Source organism: Panthera uncia (genome assembly GCF_023721935.1).
Source record: "Panthera uncia isolate 11264 chromosome B3 unlocalized genomic scaffold, Puncia_PCG_1.0 HiC_scaffold_1, whole genome shotgun sequence".
Lineage (NCBI taxonomy): Eukaryota > Metazoa > Chordata > Mammalia > Carnivora > Felidae > Panthera > Panthera uncia.
Window position 1 is genome coordinate 65,095,022 of NW_026057582.1, and position 16,503 is coordinate 65,111,524.

Below are 16,503 nucleotides of genomic sequence, written 5' to 3' on the forward strand. Positions count from 1 at the left end.
ACAGGCCTTCTGGTGATGTTCTTGAGACATTCAATTTTTTAGAAAATGCTGATGACAGTGATGAAGAAGAGGAAAATGACATGATTGAAGGCATCCCAGAAGGAAAAGATAAACATCGGATGAATAAACACAAAGTAGGAACTCATTTTTTAATTTTTATTAGCTAATACACACACTGTGGCTGTGGGAGGGCAAGTCCTGATCCCTCAAAAGCCAGAGGTGGGCTATCTGCTCTCACTCTCTCTCCCTCACAGCAGGGCTTTCATTCTGCACAAGCAGATTCAGAACTACTCACCCTTGTTTCTCTCCGTATGCCTGGCTTCCCAGGAGCCTGCAGCTGAGATGCCCAAGTGAGGATGGGTCAGTTAGTTGCAAATTCCCAAAGCTTCCTAGGAGAGCCTGGAGATGTGGAGGTGGGGCCTCAAGAAGGGGTGGCTCCCCGATCCGATATGGACGTCGCCCTCAGCCCTGGGTGGAACAAGATTATTTACACTGTACTGTCACAGTGTTTTTGCACTTTTCAGATGTTCTAGATAGTACATATTGTATCTTGGTAGTACATATTACTTTGTTTACGTATTTGAGATACAGAAAGGCTAAAAACTTGAGAATATATATTTGGAATACAACATTAAGGAGCTTTACATGTCAGTGTGCACTCCACTGGGTCATCAGTCCTAGTACCTACCTGATACAGTGTCTATGTTTGCTACTTTATTTTCCCAATTTGATACACACCTTATGATGTTTTGGTATTTTGAGATGAACTCTGAGTACAAAGCTGTACCATAACACAGGATGTCAGTTGTTGGTGTGACTGGACGTACTTGCATCAATAAAAGAACATGTTGCTCCCCTTGAAAAAAAAAAAAATCTGTTCTATTTGGAATAGAAATTTTCAAGATGTCTTAAGTTACATTAGAGTGATTGATCATTTTTTATTTTATCATATCACATGCAAGTTTTATATATAGTCAGCTGTTACTATTACCCACATGTAGTAGAAATTATTATTTGGTGTATCATTCACTAACTAGCCATAAAGGGTCTGTTTTTATAGAGCTAGTTGGTGGTTTGAAACTTTAAAAAAAATAACCAGGAACCCTCTCTCCACTGCTGCTACAGTTAATAGTCACTGCTGAAGTCTGACTCTTCATGTGCAGTAAAACACATGGTAAATTAACTCAAGTTACAGTGGGGATACTCCCACTCTGGATGAGGGAGTAAACTGTGGATTGTAAATATGTGTGTTCACATTCTTGTTTTTTGGTAAAGATTAATAAAAATTTACTTTTGCTTGTAACCTAGGAAACTGGATTATCTATTTGATCAGTGATATGATTTAACTATAAATATAAGCAAATTAGACGATCCATTTTTGAATTATCTTAGTAGTATATATTTTTTTAATGCTTACTTATTTTTGAGAGAGGGAGAGAGCATGAGCAGGGAAGGGGCAGAGGGAGAGAGAGAGAATCCCAAGCAGGCTTCACACTTAGAGAGCCCAGCACAGGGCTCTGTCTGAACTGTGAGACCTGAGCCTAAGTCAAGAGTCAGACACTTAATTGACTGAGCCACCCAGTCACCCTGAGAATACTTCAAGTATGTTAAAAAAAAAAAAAAAAAGTGGATAGGTTAAGTTTTGGTTCCTTGGGATATTAAGTAATGTGGGGAAAATGCCAGCTTTCCTCAAAAAAAGTTGCCACACTGTAATTGCAGTTCTCAGTGTTTCTGTCACATTTCATGTGTGTAACATGGGTGAATAGAGATTTTGATCCTTTCCCTTTTTTTGTTTTGTTTGTTTTTTTCCCCCTGGGATGCATAGCACTGTTATTATCACAGCTATTGACCTAAGATCAGTTAATATCCTTCTTAGCTATGCCATATCCCTGTGAATAATAGAATCTGTAGGCACTTCTCAGTGAGTGAAATCAGTTCAACACAGTGTATCAGAATATAAGTGATTGCATGGGTCTATAAATAGGGTAATTGTGAATCTTATAATTAAAGAATTTAAATATTCTTGCTTAGTATTTTAACGATTTTGTACTACCACATACATTACTTGCATCGCATCTTAACCGTAATCTTCACATGGTGCTGTTAACCATTTATATAGGGTACAATCTATGATTGGTGAACTACATGGAAAAACTAAAATTTTGTGTATTTAAGTAATTTAAAAATGGGAGTATAAATATAAAGTTAATGGTGTTATTCATATGTGGAATTTGAGAAACTTAACAAGACCATGAGGGGGAAGGTAAGGGAGAAAAGTAGTTACAAACAGAGAGGGAGGGAGGCAAACCATAAGAGACTCTTAAATACAGAGAACAAACTGAGGGTTGATGGGTAGGGAGGGGAATGGGTGATGGGCATTGAGGAGGGCACTTGTTGGAATGAGCACTGGGTGTTGTATGGAAGCGATGAATCACGGGAATCTACCCCCAAAACCAAGAGCACACTGTACATACTGTATGTTAGCCAATTTGACAATAAATTATATTAAAAAAATAAAGTTAATGCTGTTAAAAACATATAAAGGACCCCTTTAAAATCTAGGATAAAAATAATTTTTGGCTTATGTTCCATTTACAGATAGGTAATGAAGGTTTAGCTGCTGACCTAACTGATGATCCTGATACTGAGGAAGCACTGAAAGAATTTGATTTTTTAGTGACTGCTGAAGATGGTGAAGGAGCTGGAGAAGCACGGAGTTCAGGGGATGGCACAGAATGGGGTAAGTTGATAAAAAAAAATATGGGGGTGGGATAATATCTAGCCCTTAAAGATATATTGCTATTAAATATTATATGTGGAATGTGAGTATTTGAATGTATGGTAGCAGTTAAGCAACAGCAAGGAGAAGTGGTAGTGAATAATTTCAGGGTGTTCTGCACCAATTTATTTAGGTTTGGTGACAAAATTATGTTTAATATATACTTTTTGGTAGATTTTGATTTTTGAAGCTTATTGATTTAAAGGTGAAATAAATTCAGTTCCTTTCTTTTTAGCAGATTAAAAAAAACCATGCATGTATATACTTTTAAACATTCCCATTATTTAATTTGGCAATGTATCTAGGTTTAAAGAAGACTTAACTCTTTTTGTTATTCCTATATAATATTATCTGACTTATTACTAGAAAGTAATAAAGCTACTAATCCTTAATTATAGCTTTGTGTTGAACAAGGTTTAGTGAAGGTATTAAACTTTATTACATACAATATTTAGTATGCATATATTAAGGCCTAGCCTTTGGGAATGATATGTAATGCTAATAATAATTCAGCCATAACTGAAAGAAAAGATTTCTATTTATACAGGGTTGAAAACCTCATTAGAAAGTAAAATAAAAGTGTAAAAATTATATTAAGATAATAACCTGAGGTCCAGTATGTTGTTCATTTAATCAGCTTTTAATACAAGCATGTTATCTGGCAGGTAGAACACACATTGTGTTTACAGAGCTTTATTGGAAAAGGTTACTGTGTACGTTAACGCATATTTCAGTCAAACACCAAAGTTGCTTAGCTATTTGCAGGAGGAATTAGCACTAAATACTTAAAAACTACTTTGGTGATGGGAAACACGTTATTAAAAATGTTGTATTTATATATTGAACCAATATTGCTAATAGAAGAAATAAAATTTCATAGGTAAGATAATTGTTAACTATCCAGATAACAATTTCAAGCGCTTAAAAATCTGGATTTTGTTGCTAGCTTTCTTACTGTTTATAATTCTCAAGCATTGTTTCAGACCTTCACTTACCTCTTCTTCTAAGTGGGAAGAGAAGAGGCACATTAGTTGAAAATAAGAAAAAACTTCAGAATTACTTTATAGTCTTTGATTATACATTTCTGTACTTACTTGAAAATAGCTATATTCTAGTTTACTTTTCTTAAGAATTAGCCTTGCTCAGGAGACATGGTAAAAGTATTAAAGTTTTTGTTAAGCTTCTTTGTGCAACCCATTCAAGTGTTGGAGATACCTATTTTTTTTTTTTCTAGTAGTTTCTAAAGTACTGGGGTTTTTTCGCAGGTTATTTTATAATTATATAAATACGTTTATATTATATATATATAATTATTTTATAACATGTATATTTCAGGTTTAGAACCCACAGACACATGAAGAAGAAATTAAAAATTACCTATAATGCCACTATGTAGAGAGAATCATGGTTAACATTTATATATGTATATTTATCTTTATTTAACAAAGGATTTTGCTGAGTGCTGATTTATAACCCACACTTTTCACTTAATAAATTGTTCTTCTGCAACAGCAGTTTTAATAGCTTCATAATATTTTGTCAATATGTTCCATTATTTAATTGGGGTTTTACTGAGGAATATTTAGATTATTTTCATTAAAGATAACAATCAGTTTTCGAAGATCTGTATAGCTAAATCTTGGCACATCATCATTCCTGCTTTCTTCACCTAAAATTGCTGGAAGTTTATTAGTCAAAAACATACAAAAATTTGGGGAATTTAATTTGTATAAAATGGCATTATTTCTTTAATAATGAAGTACCATATTGTTTACAGTTGATGGTCCTTCTTTCCAAAGACTTTTGCAGTTTGAGGAGCAGGCCTAAATAGTGAATGATAACTATAAAATGTTATTTACTTTTACTATTAATATTTGAGTGACCTGAATCTCTGTGTAAATGGAAGTAACTGAAAGTTTCTTCCTTACAGATGAGACTGAAACATCTTTAAAACATTTTAAGTTCTTTAGAAGGAAAGAACAAAATGGTTTAGGCAGTTTCTTTCCTTAACAAATGAAAACTGTCAAAGGATCTTTGCAGTGTTTCTGAATTTATCTTTTCTACTCAACAGGTTTTATATTCAGTTTTTCTAAAACAAAGAGGATGGATATACAGACATAACGTTTATTTAACTCATTTGCTTAAATTTGAATTTACTTAAATGGGAAGGTGGTGGTTTTGAGATTTAAATTATTGGGTAAAGGCAATTTTTTGGTATTTTTTTGGTTTGTTTTTAATAAGTAATGTATCCTAATGAAACATAACCCAGTACATACCCACAGTGGATAATATGTTACTTTGTATGTCAGAAATCTGCTCAGATATATCAAATTTTGAAACCTTTTATCATGTAAAACTGCTGCTTTTAAGAGAGCTTTTAAATCCTATTTTTTTCTCTTACCTACATTTGTAGTCTGAGTTTAATTTTGGTAGTTTTTAGTTTTTCTGCTAATCAAAAATGTTAGTGGGCTTTCTAAATTTGCTGTTTCTCTCATGGAGACTCAGCATTTTGAGCATGTTTGGTTTTTTTTTCCTCCAACTTGAAACTGTGATTTGTGGAAATGTATAGACTAAAAAAAAAAAAAATTAGTATCTGAATGTTTATATTTAAATATAATAGATAATTAAAGTATTGAATATATGCATAAAGTTGGTTATATTTTTATGTTACATTAAGTAGATTTATATAATTCCTCTACTTTGATAGTTAGCATTACCATAGAAGAATTTTATGTTTTTGTGGTTTTGAGTTGTTATGGGTCATTTTTTTGTGTGTGCATATTTGTGTTTCCTTTTAAACAAAAAAGTTCCCATAACTGATTCAACCTCATTTCTTGGTATTTTTCCCCCCTAGATTTTTAAAAAACAGAATTAATATGTAGAAGATTATGCTGCCTCTTCCTTTTTGCTCTTAACTATTTCTTAAAAGCAATATCAAATCAGCTGTTACTTACCAGGCAAGTTTCAGGATGTTTTCTGAGCACATATGCATTCACCAACCTGTTCGTTGCACTGCCTTGAGTTAACCTTTGTTTTCTAGACTTTAGGTTATCTTGCAAGTAATACTTGTTTTTTTCCTTAGGCTTACCCGTTTATTTTCTTTTGCTTTTTTACTCCAGTACCCTTTGCTACTTTAATTACAGTTACTCACAGCTTTATTTTTTCTACAGAGGTCTTTGAAAAACTGGCTATCTTACTAAAATTTTAGATCCTGTGGAATTACTTACCACTTAAGATTTTTTTTTGTTTGCTTCTGTAGGTTTAAAATGTGTCCATTTGGCTTACTTTAAGTGGTCATTTTTAAAAGTAATTAATTGCTTCATTAAGATGAGTGCAAATGATTAATTCTTCATATCACTTTTTTTTTTTTTTTGGAGTCTTCAGTAAGTGCACAGAAGGACTTCTCATACAGCACAGTTTTCTGTAAACTTCATGATTAGAGTACACGAAAAGTGAATTTTCTGTTTAAATCAGTATTACTACATTATTACAAACAGTATTAAAATTTGCAGATTTGACAAATAATCTTACGTGTAAATTTCAGTCTCGAGCAACCTACTTTTAAGTAATTCAAGTTGGCAAATTAACTTAAAGTTTTGGATTAATCTTTTTATATACTGACTACCTAAGATTATAGGTATATCCATAAGGGAGAAAGTGATAATAATTGTAGTAGGAAAGGCCCAAGGTACAGTAAGTAATTGAATTTGTATGTGTCATTCAAATAGAGTTTCTTTTACTTACTAGATATAGCAATCTATAAAAGGGGAGGAAAAAGGCTATTTAATGTCCACTGAATATGGATTAAGTCAGTGAGGCCCAGGCAGTTTATAAGACTTGTGAGCTAAAATAATGAGTTACCAAAAATGTAACAAGTGTTTTTTCCCTAAAATCTTACTATTTTGTCAGTCTTGATTGACTTAGCCTATATGTTTTGGTATAATTTTTATTTAGTGACATGCTTATATAAATTCCTGGTTGTTACTCTTTTACAGAGTGTTAAACTTCCTAATAACGAGGCTGTTTTAGAACTAAACACATGAAGGAAAAGCCCATAATACTTAAAAGGAATTCTAATAGACTTACGTTTATTCTGCTTCTTTTTAATGCTGTTTCTTCTAGATTACCATAGAGTAAAATTTTTGCAGGCACAAGTATCTACTTAAAATAAATACAGAGTTGTGATTCAGCTAAAATAGCTGAAGTTTCATCTTTAGCAGATGTACAGCAATGTATGTTTTCACTTTTCCATGCTTGTCACTGCTTTTATCTTACCCTAAAAAAAAATCAGCCCTAAAAAAATTCTTCAGTGGAATTTGAGTTTTGTTTTTTTGTTTTTTTTTGCTAATCTTAGTTGTAGACCAATGGAAGAAGGTAATGAGATATGGAACTATTTGGGTGGGGTGGGGGCCAAGGTGGGCTTCTCTGAATGCTTTGTATGTATTATTTGAGACATTGTATTTTGGAACTATATGTATGTATTATATTGGACTAGAATGCCTCTCCATTAGTATAGTTATCCCGTGCATGCAGAATCAGTGTGACAGAAGGTGCATGAGTATTTTCATCAATAAAATGGCACTGACCTTTCCAGCTTGCACTCTTATGAATAGTTCGCATGTAATTCATTCATTTGCTTTTATGATGCTGGCTGAATAATTTTTATTAACATTTTTATAAAGATGCAGTGATCTATTTTGTATAATGTTAGTTTTCTAATATAAGTCCGTTGAATATTAGTCATTGAAAGAATAATAACCTTCAAATTTGTGATTCATAGAAATGAAGCACCATTTAACTGTTAGTATTAACTGTATAGAAACTTGTGAGATGGGCTTTTAGAGTTTGAGCTGTGAATACCAAAACTGAAACTGCACCTTTAAAGTATTTTGGGTATATGCTGTTAGTACATTTTTATTATGATTATGTAAAGCTATAACAGTTAACTGCCAACAGCTTGCATTGCCAACTGCTGATTTTTTTTCTTTTAATAATATGCTGCATGTAGATAAAGATGACCTCTCCCCACCTACTGAGGTTTGGGATGTAGACCAGGGGCTAATAAGTAAACTGAAGGAACAGTACAAGAAGGAACGAAAGGGGAAGAAAGGGGTGAAGAGTAAGTGCAGATTCTATTACAATTTTTGTATACCAATCTTTGAGAAAAAAAAATTCTTCAACTCTGTGTTTTTTTTGTTTTTGTGTACTGGGCAACTAACTTTAAATTTTGTTGTATAATTAAAATTTATTTGAATATAATTTAGGATGTGTTATTAAATGCAAAATCATTTCAAATATGTTATTGAGGATGAAGGAAAGATTTCAAGGAAGGGTTTTTTGTTTTTGTTTTTTTAAGCTTTAAAAAGTTTACCAAATTGTAAGGAGTATTGGCCTTGGAATTAAAAGTAATAAAAATTTGTTCAGAAGGGAGAAAGTATAAATTTCCTTATTTTTTTAAGTAGGATGTTACAGCTGTAATCAGCTCGTATCTAGGTTACATCTTTTAGTTTGGGAATCCTTAAATTTAGTAAATTCAAAAGACCTTTCCATTGTTACTGCTTTCTGGCCTTAATCCAACAGCAAACCAGGACGCAGCAGAAAAATCTCTCAGGTAATATTTTCTTGACTTCTGTAGCAGAAGGCCACAAGAAAGGTTTGTTTGGTCAGTGAGTGAGGAACATTTGGTACCTCATAGTATTTTTCACTGTATTGTGTCCAACCACTGTACTATAAAAGTATAAATTTAGCTACAGCACCTCTCAAAGAAATCATTCATTTCCATTTTGTGAATCAAACTTTAAGAACAGCCACATGAACGACATCTTCAGACCTTTGAGTATTAAATGAAGACACTTGAAACTTATTTTGGGGAAACTTTTTTGACTATGTCAAGGACAAAGTGAATAGCAAAGACTAAAACCATATAGGCATTCTGTCATATTCCTTTCTGTGGAACAGATAGATTAGTTTATAAAATAGCGAGTGTAGTGGAAATGGGTATAAGTTTTTTTCAGTAAAACTCTTTTAAATGGTTTAATTTATTGTGGAAGCTAATAAATGTGTTTTGGGGACTTTATCTGTTACACAATTTTCTTTTATAACATTATGCTAATTTGTTATGCATGTGAATGAAAACTGTTCTATAAGAAGTTTCACATTATTCAGTGAACTGCTTTTTGTATTTAAATAATTTAGTGCTGGGTAGGGGCTGTGTTCAGCTCTAACATCACTTGCCTATATAATTTAAGCATGTGTAGTATGAAATACTTTTCACATGACGACTATTGTAATACAGACACCATGACATTAGAAATTTGGGATTTAGGTCTTTTTTTTAATGAAATGAAGTAGTTTAATATTAGATTACTTATTTAATGTATGTTTTTCATGAACTGACTCATCTGCTGAAGGTTTCTTTCCAAAATGTTAGATAATGTTGCTTTAATTTAAAATAAATACATTTTTTTTCCCTGCTGTCATTAGATCTATACCTTTTTCAGGTTTAGAAAGAAGATAGAAGTTAATTTAAGGTCTCTTTTAGTTGTAGGCTTTAACTGTTTCTAAAAAATGGTTTTATGTTTTTAAAATATGTTTACTTATTTAAGAAGTATTAGAAACAAATGAACTGAAACTAAAATTCAAAACCCCCATAAAATTTTAATTTAATTAACTTTTAAAACTAGGATATATTATGAACAGTTTTGTTATTTGTCTATGTAGTTGACACTTCATAGAAGACATCATTTCATGTCAGTAAATGTTCCCGCTGTATAACATGTTTTCATTTGTTTTTTAACCAAAAAAAAGTACCCTGTTGTCAAATATAAGATTGGAGAACTATGTGAAGTAGACAAAAGGGGGTTGCTGTGATTAAATCAGGAGCTGGGGCCCACAGAGCCATCATGCCTGAGGCTCTCATGTCTCAATACTGTTTCATTATCTAGATATGTGCTGTATTATTTAGCCAGGTCCTTTTAATTTTGATTTTATGTTGTTTTTTTCAAAAAAGGAACTTTGTTTATATAACCATAAAAATAACACATGATTGTTATTCAGACAGTATAAGAAGTATAATATATAGAAATAAAAAGAAAAAAATGAAAAACACCCGCAGACTTATTACCTAGAGATTAATATTTAGCAATCTATCTTTCCATGTTTTTCTAAGTATCTTTTTTTTTCATTTTTCAACAAGAATATCATTAAATTGTTTTTAAGTCATTTTTTCTTAATGCTTCACAGTCCTGTGAATGAAATACAATTTTAGTGGTTCCATAGTATTGTATTTTGTAGATTTAACCTGGCATCCATTAGTTAGACCTTCAGATTATTTCTCATTTTTAATGTTTTTATAAATGTCAAGTTACCTATATAAAGAGAAAGATATAAAGGTGAGGTTTCCAGCAAAATGTCTTAGTAACGAATTAGGAGATAATGTGTTTGTTTTTGCACTTTTCTGTGAATTTAAATTAAATCTTTTTGTTCTTGAATGTAGAGTTCAATGTAAGCATATTGGCTCTGAATCCCTGATATGAAGATAAAACTTAATGGGGGAAAAAAAACCTCCTTTTTATTTATTTTTTTAATGTTTATTGATTTTTGAAAGAGAGAGACAGTGTGAGCTGGGTAGGGGAAGAGAGGGAGGGAGACACAGAATCTGAAGCAGACTCCAGGCTCTGAGTTGTCAGCACAGAGACCAGTGCGGGGCTCGAACTCAGGAACTGTGAGATCATTACCTGAGCCAAAGTCAGACACTTAACCAACTAGGCTCCCCTACTTTTTAAATTGATGTATCATAACTTCTAATGTCTTAATCTAGGTAGATCATCATATGAATACAAAGATTAATTTTATGTGCAAAGGATAATTCATGAATTTTCTTATTCTTTTTAGCTATCTTTGTTGGATTTTATTCTGCTATTTTATCAGATATAGCTTTGTAAAAGGTAGAATAATTCATAAACTGAAATCTTTTGACTTCTTTATTTCCTTTATCCCAAAATGTGAGTGAATTAGACCCACTGGACCATAGCACTACGTTTCTACAGATTTTTAGAGGGAAGAAAATTATTTGCTAATTTTAGCACATACATTCAGCAGATGTAATCCAACCTAAATGCATTTTTTTTAATGAAAAAAAAAAAGGTGAGCGTATCAACTTTTTAACTTTGTAAAAAGATTCAACCATGATTTGACTCTTAATTGGAAAGAATTCTAAAATCCAAAGCTAAGAAACGAATGCGTGTCTTCTAACTTGTCTACTCCACTCTACCCTTTTCTTTCCACCTGAGGCAAAAGAAAATGACTTAAAAGTGACAGTTTTGCCTTAGATTGTAGATATAATTCAGTATTAATTTCATGTCATGCTAAGTGAGATATACTTAGGAGATACACTTTATCTGTTAATACTTTTTTTTAATAAAAAATTTTTTTTTAATGTTTATTTATTTTTGAGAGAGAGAGAGAGCATGAATGGGGAGGGGCAGAGAGGGAGACAAAGAATCTGAAACAGGCTCCAGGCTCTAGGCTCTGAGCTGTCAGTACAGAGCCTGACGGGGGCTCGAACTCACGGACAGTGTGATCATGACCTGAGCTGAAGTTGGATGTTCAACCGACTGAGCCACCCAGGTGCCCCTATCTGTTAATACTTCTAAAAGCAAAGATCATGAAACTAAAGAGACTTGATGCAGTTATTTTGCTCTCTGACTTCCTAAGTGTTAAGCTTCCTTTTCTTTTTAACTTTTTATTTTGACACAATTTAATACTTAAGGGAAAGTGCTATTGCAAGAAAAGTGCAAAGAATTCCATGTAATTTTCACCCAGGTTCCCCACATGTCAATATTTTACCACATTGCTTTATTCTTTCCTCTCTATAAATACATGCATTTATTATTAGGAACAGTTCAGAAAACAGGTTGTAACCGTGCTGTTCCTTAAATGCTTTAACATATGTTACCTGACCACAGAAACATTACCTAAGTGACCACAGTGCAGTGATGAAAATCAGGAAATTAATTGATGTAGTACTGTTATCTGCCCTACAACTCAGTTTTCTTTTATTCTTCAATAATTTCTTAAGTGTTCTATAATTGGCAAAGGGAGTCAAGGGGAAGGATCTAAATTAATTGTGTTAATATTTTGGTCTGGTATGATTTTTCTAGAAAAATTTTTGATGGTCTCCATTTTACTGTATTTCATACCTCAGTAAGAATGTGTAAGTAACAAAAATCAGAGTGTAGCATCTAGATTAAGTGTGAAGCATCTGAGGGGCACCTGGATGGCTCAGTCGGTTAAGCATCTGACTTTAGCTCAGGTCATGATCTCACGGTTAGTGGGTTCAAGCTCTGCATCAGGCTCTGTGCTGACAGCTCATAGCCTGAAGCCTGCTTTGGATTCTGTATCTCTCTCTCTCTCTCTCTCTCTCTCTCTCTCTCTCTCTCTCTCTCCCCTTCCCCTGCTTGTGTCTCTCTCATAAAAATGAGTAAACACTAAAAAATAAAAATTAAAAAAAGTGTGAAGCATCTGAAACCTTTATTTACAATATGAGGGAGGAGTTAAAAATCTTTTAAGATTTCCTTCGATTTTTGTCTTTTTCAACATGGAAAGTTTAAATTGTGGATTATGGTGTATTTTCTTTTGATAGATGCTTTTATTCTATGCCCCTTTGTTACTCCTGTGCTATTTAAGACCTTTAAAATTGAAGCTTATTAAAATTAGATTATTTCGTATCTTTTCTTCAAGCGATTTATAGGCTTTTCCCATTTCAAAGATTCACATTCTGAGAATACATATGTTTACAGTTCTGGTTCTTAGTGAATGAACTTAGTTTTCCTAATGAGTGTCATTTGTTCCAACTTTCCGGTCTTTTCAGTGTATAGAATATGATTTTCATTCCCCTTCTTTCCTAGTGTTAATTGAATTTCTGTACATCTTTTGATTTGATTGTCAGTACATTGGAAAAGGGAAGTCTTTATTTTTTTCAGTATTTTTATTTTTATTTATTTATTTTTTTTAATTTTTTTTTTTAACGTTTATTTTTGAGACGGAGAGAGACAAAGCATGAACGGGGGAGGGTCAGAGAGAGGGAGACACAGAATCTGAAACAGGCTCCAGGCTCTGAGCTGTCAGCACAGAGCCCGACATGGGGCTCGAACTCACAGACCGCGAGATCGTGACCTGAGCCGAAGTCAGCCGCTTAACCGACTGAGCCACCCAGGCGCCCCTTCAGTATTTTTAAAATATAAATTATAAGTGAGTGTCCCTGGATTGTTTTCTCATTTTCATTTTTTTTACATTTCCTATGAGTGTTTGTCACTTGTTCTTCCAGATCCAAGATGACAAACCATCACCAGAAAATGTAATAATTTTGTCAAGTCTGAATTTTGTCCAAATATCTGTATTTTGAACATTTTATCATTTAAGGAGAAATTATTCATTTGCAACAATAACATTTTGTAAGTGTTTCAAAACAACTTGGCACACACTATGAAATATCTTTGATATTTAAGCTGCTTCTGTCTAGGAGTATAGTATAAATTTGAAGAGCTCATAAAACAGTTCAGTATTCTCTTTTGCATCAAATCAGAGACAAAAAGCAGTTGTTTCATAGCAAAAGGGTGTGGTTGGTTTTATATTTCCTGCTTTAATTTCACATCTTTAAAACCAACCATTCACTTCATCAACTCAGATTTCTTTGTTTTTTGTCGTTCCCCCCCCCCTTCCCGCCCCGACCCTGAGAAAATACCTTAACTAATTCATTTTGACAAGGGTCAGAAAGTATCAGATTGATACTCTTTAGAGCAGTACTCTTTTTAAAACTACAGAATCCCTTTGTGGCTAAACTAGTTGATTTTCCTTATAATTGTGATGTTATTTTTTTAAGATGATATTTTATCATGTGAAAACTTTATTCTAGCTAGAATAATAGAAAGTAAAACAGATCTAGTAAACATGATATAAATCCTTATTTAAAAATTTTATTTATTTATTAAAGAGAGAGAGCACGCGAGAGTCAGTGGGGGAGGGGTAGAGAAAGAGGGAGACACAGAATCTGAAGCAGGCTCCAGGCCCTGAGCTGTCAGCACAGAGCCCAGCCTGGGGCTTGAACTCACAAACCTTGAGATCATGACCTGAGTCGAAGTCAGATGCTTAACTGACTGAGCCACCCAGGTGCCCCAGCTAAATCCTTATTTTAAAATAAACTTAACTTTTCCAGATTGCCTACTAACGGTTGCTTTCACTTCAGAATATAAGTTTTGATAAACACAGGGTGCTTTTGAGAAAAGGAAAATGTTAGATTCAGTTAAAAAAAAAAAAGTACTGTTTTATTTAGAATAATACAATCTATAGAAAGGTAAATTTCACACGTCCTGAATATGTGTGATTGAGAATATGTATAGGTTTAAAAACACTAACACAGCAGTCATCAGTTCATAGTTTGGCTTACATGTGGCATAATTAGTATGTGTTTCATTGTCCTGTAATCTGTTTAGAGGATTGTGATTTGTATAGATTTGATGGCCATGGTTTAGGAGGTAGGTGGGTTGTTTTGTAATTCATAGTAAAAAAATATGTTTTCCATGTTGTAAAACTATTTTTCCTTCTGTGGAGTCCAATAGTAATTAAGAATCAGATTTTATTTAATAAATGCTTAATGAGTTTTCAATTAGGCCCTTGAATGTTTTTATAATGTGTATAGTATTGTTATACTAATACCTTTACAGTGTTCTCAATACTGCTAATTAGACTCAGATTTTTTACTTGAAATTGTATCTTGTTGCATTTATTATATTTAGGATCTCAGATAGATTTAGAAAGAGAATGAAGACACATTAAATTTGTATTTGAGGTGTATTCTACAAACTAGGGACTAAATAAGACTTATATCTGGTTATGAAATCTGCTTTGATCTTGTAGCAATTTTTGAGAAACTAGAATTAAAGCAGTGTTCTTACATCTTCTCCTGAACTTGGCACTATGCCACAAAAAGACTAATGTTTGTAGTAAAAAAAAAAAAAAAAAAAAGTTATTACGTAATTTGGGTTCTTCAGTTTAAATAATAACTTTCATGTTATCTCCTAATTTCCTTTCCTTCCACATTTTTCAGTCTGTGTATTCAGGAAGATTATGACTTCACATCTGTAATAAAATCCTTTCTCATCTTTATTGTTTTTGACATTACCTTTCATGAAATTATCTGTAAGGTAATATCTAATAAAGTCAAATGTTATGGTACATACAAGTATAATAAGAATGAGCAGGGAAAGGTCAGCAAAGGCTTCATAGAGGAGATGGAACTGGTTTGAAAGAATGGGTAGAATTGTGATAGGTTGAAGTGCATGTTAGAGGATAGAACTTTGTGTGTGTGTGTGTGTGTGTGTGTGTGTGTGTCTAGGAAGTGTTTACACTTTCCTGAAGAATAGCTGAGGACAAAATATGGAAGAAATAAACTTTAGTGAATATTGATACATAGGGAAACTGCTTTGACTTGAAAATCAGGGAGATTGTTGTCATGGAGCATTAAAAGATAAATAAGGTTGGATAGGAAAAATAGGAACAGATCATGAAGCACATGCAAGATGAAGGACAAGATTTCAGTTAGCTTTGATCCAAAGAATGTTGCGGTTTCTGAGTAAAGGGTGATAATTGTGATAATTTTAGAAAATTCATTTGGCTATGGTATGCAAATTTGATTAAAGATAAGTGGAGCTGGGAGGTAGGAAAACTAGGAAATCTATGGCAGTAATTGATAAGAGTGAAAGCTTTTATTAGAATAAAGTCAACAGAAAGAGGAGATTAATCTGAAGAATAATAAAGGAGAATTCTTTTTAAAAACAGCACCCCCACCCCATTTTAAAAGTTGAAGAAGAATTGTTAAAATGTAGTGTAGAAGTTTAGAAAAGAAACCAGACCAATGGTGGCGACACTCATAAATGGGAAAGTTACAAAGGAGAGCTATTTTGTGAGTAAGGATAACTAACTTTTTTTTTAATTATTAAACCTTTTTTTTATTAAATCTTTTTTTGTTTGTTGTGTTTTTCACATTACAGAGTGTGTGGGGAGGGGCAGAGGGAAAATGAGACAATCCCAAGCAGTCTCCATGCATGCCCTGGGCATGGAGCCCTGGGGCTTGATCCCACAACCCTGGGATCAGGACCCTAGCCGAAATCAAGAGTCAGACGCTCAACTGACTGAACCACCCAGGTGCCCCTGGATAACATTTTTTTTTTTTCATGTTGAATTTAATTGATGGTTAGACATCCAGTTGGCAGTTTTTCATTTATTAGAGAATTTGCACTCACTTCAGTGTCACAGAGAAAATCCTCATCTAAATCTCCATGGTAATTATCTTAGAAAATTGAGACTATTTGACATATTGCATACCTCCATCCAGGAGTAGAGATACTTTTTAAGAAGTTAGGGATTACGGTTAAGCCAATAAATGTGTAAGATTTCACCAATTTACATTAAGTGTTAATACCTCACTGCGTAGCATTCTGTTAGGGAGGGATACACAGATGAATGATAATTCCTGTAGAGTTACTGATACTCTTTTTAAAAATTTTTTTAAAATGTTTATTCATTTTTGAGAGAGAGTGTGACAGAGATGAGAGAGAAAATGAGCAGGGCAGGGGCAGAGAGAGGGGGAGACACAGAATCTTAAGCAAGCTCCAGGCTCTGAGCTGTCAGCACAGAGCCTGACTTGGGGCTTGAACTTAGCAACT

At 33.1% G+C, this 16,503-nt stretch overlaps 1 protein-coding gene across 6 annotated transcripts in view; it reads left to right on the top strand.

Annotated features, from left to right (window-relative positions):
- STRN3 (striatin 3) overlaps positions 1-16,503 on the top strand; it is a 105,080-nt gene that overhangs the window by 62,484 nt on the left and 26,093 nt on the right. For 4 of the 6 annotated variants that reach the window (XM_049612944.1, XM_049612945.1, XM_049612948.1 and 1 more), the window contains exons 6-8: positions 5-134; positions 2,599-2,740; positions 7,788-7,898. In XM_049612944.1, coding sequence (XP_049468901.1) covers positions 5-134; positions 2,599-2,740; positions 7,788-7,898 — 383 coding nt within the window. Of the gene's footprint in view, positions 1-4; positions 135-2,598; positions 2,741-7,787; positions 7,903-16,503 lie in introns of all 6 variants that reach the window. The other 2 variants (XM_049612949.1, XM_049612946.1) reach the window with 2 other exon arrangements.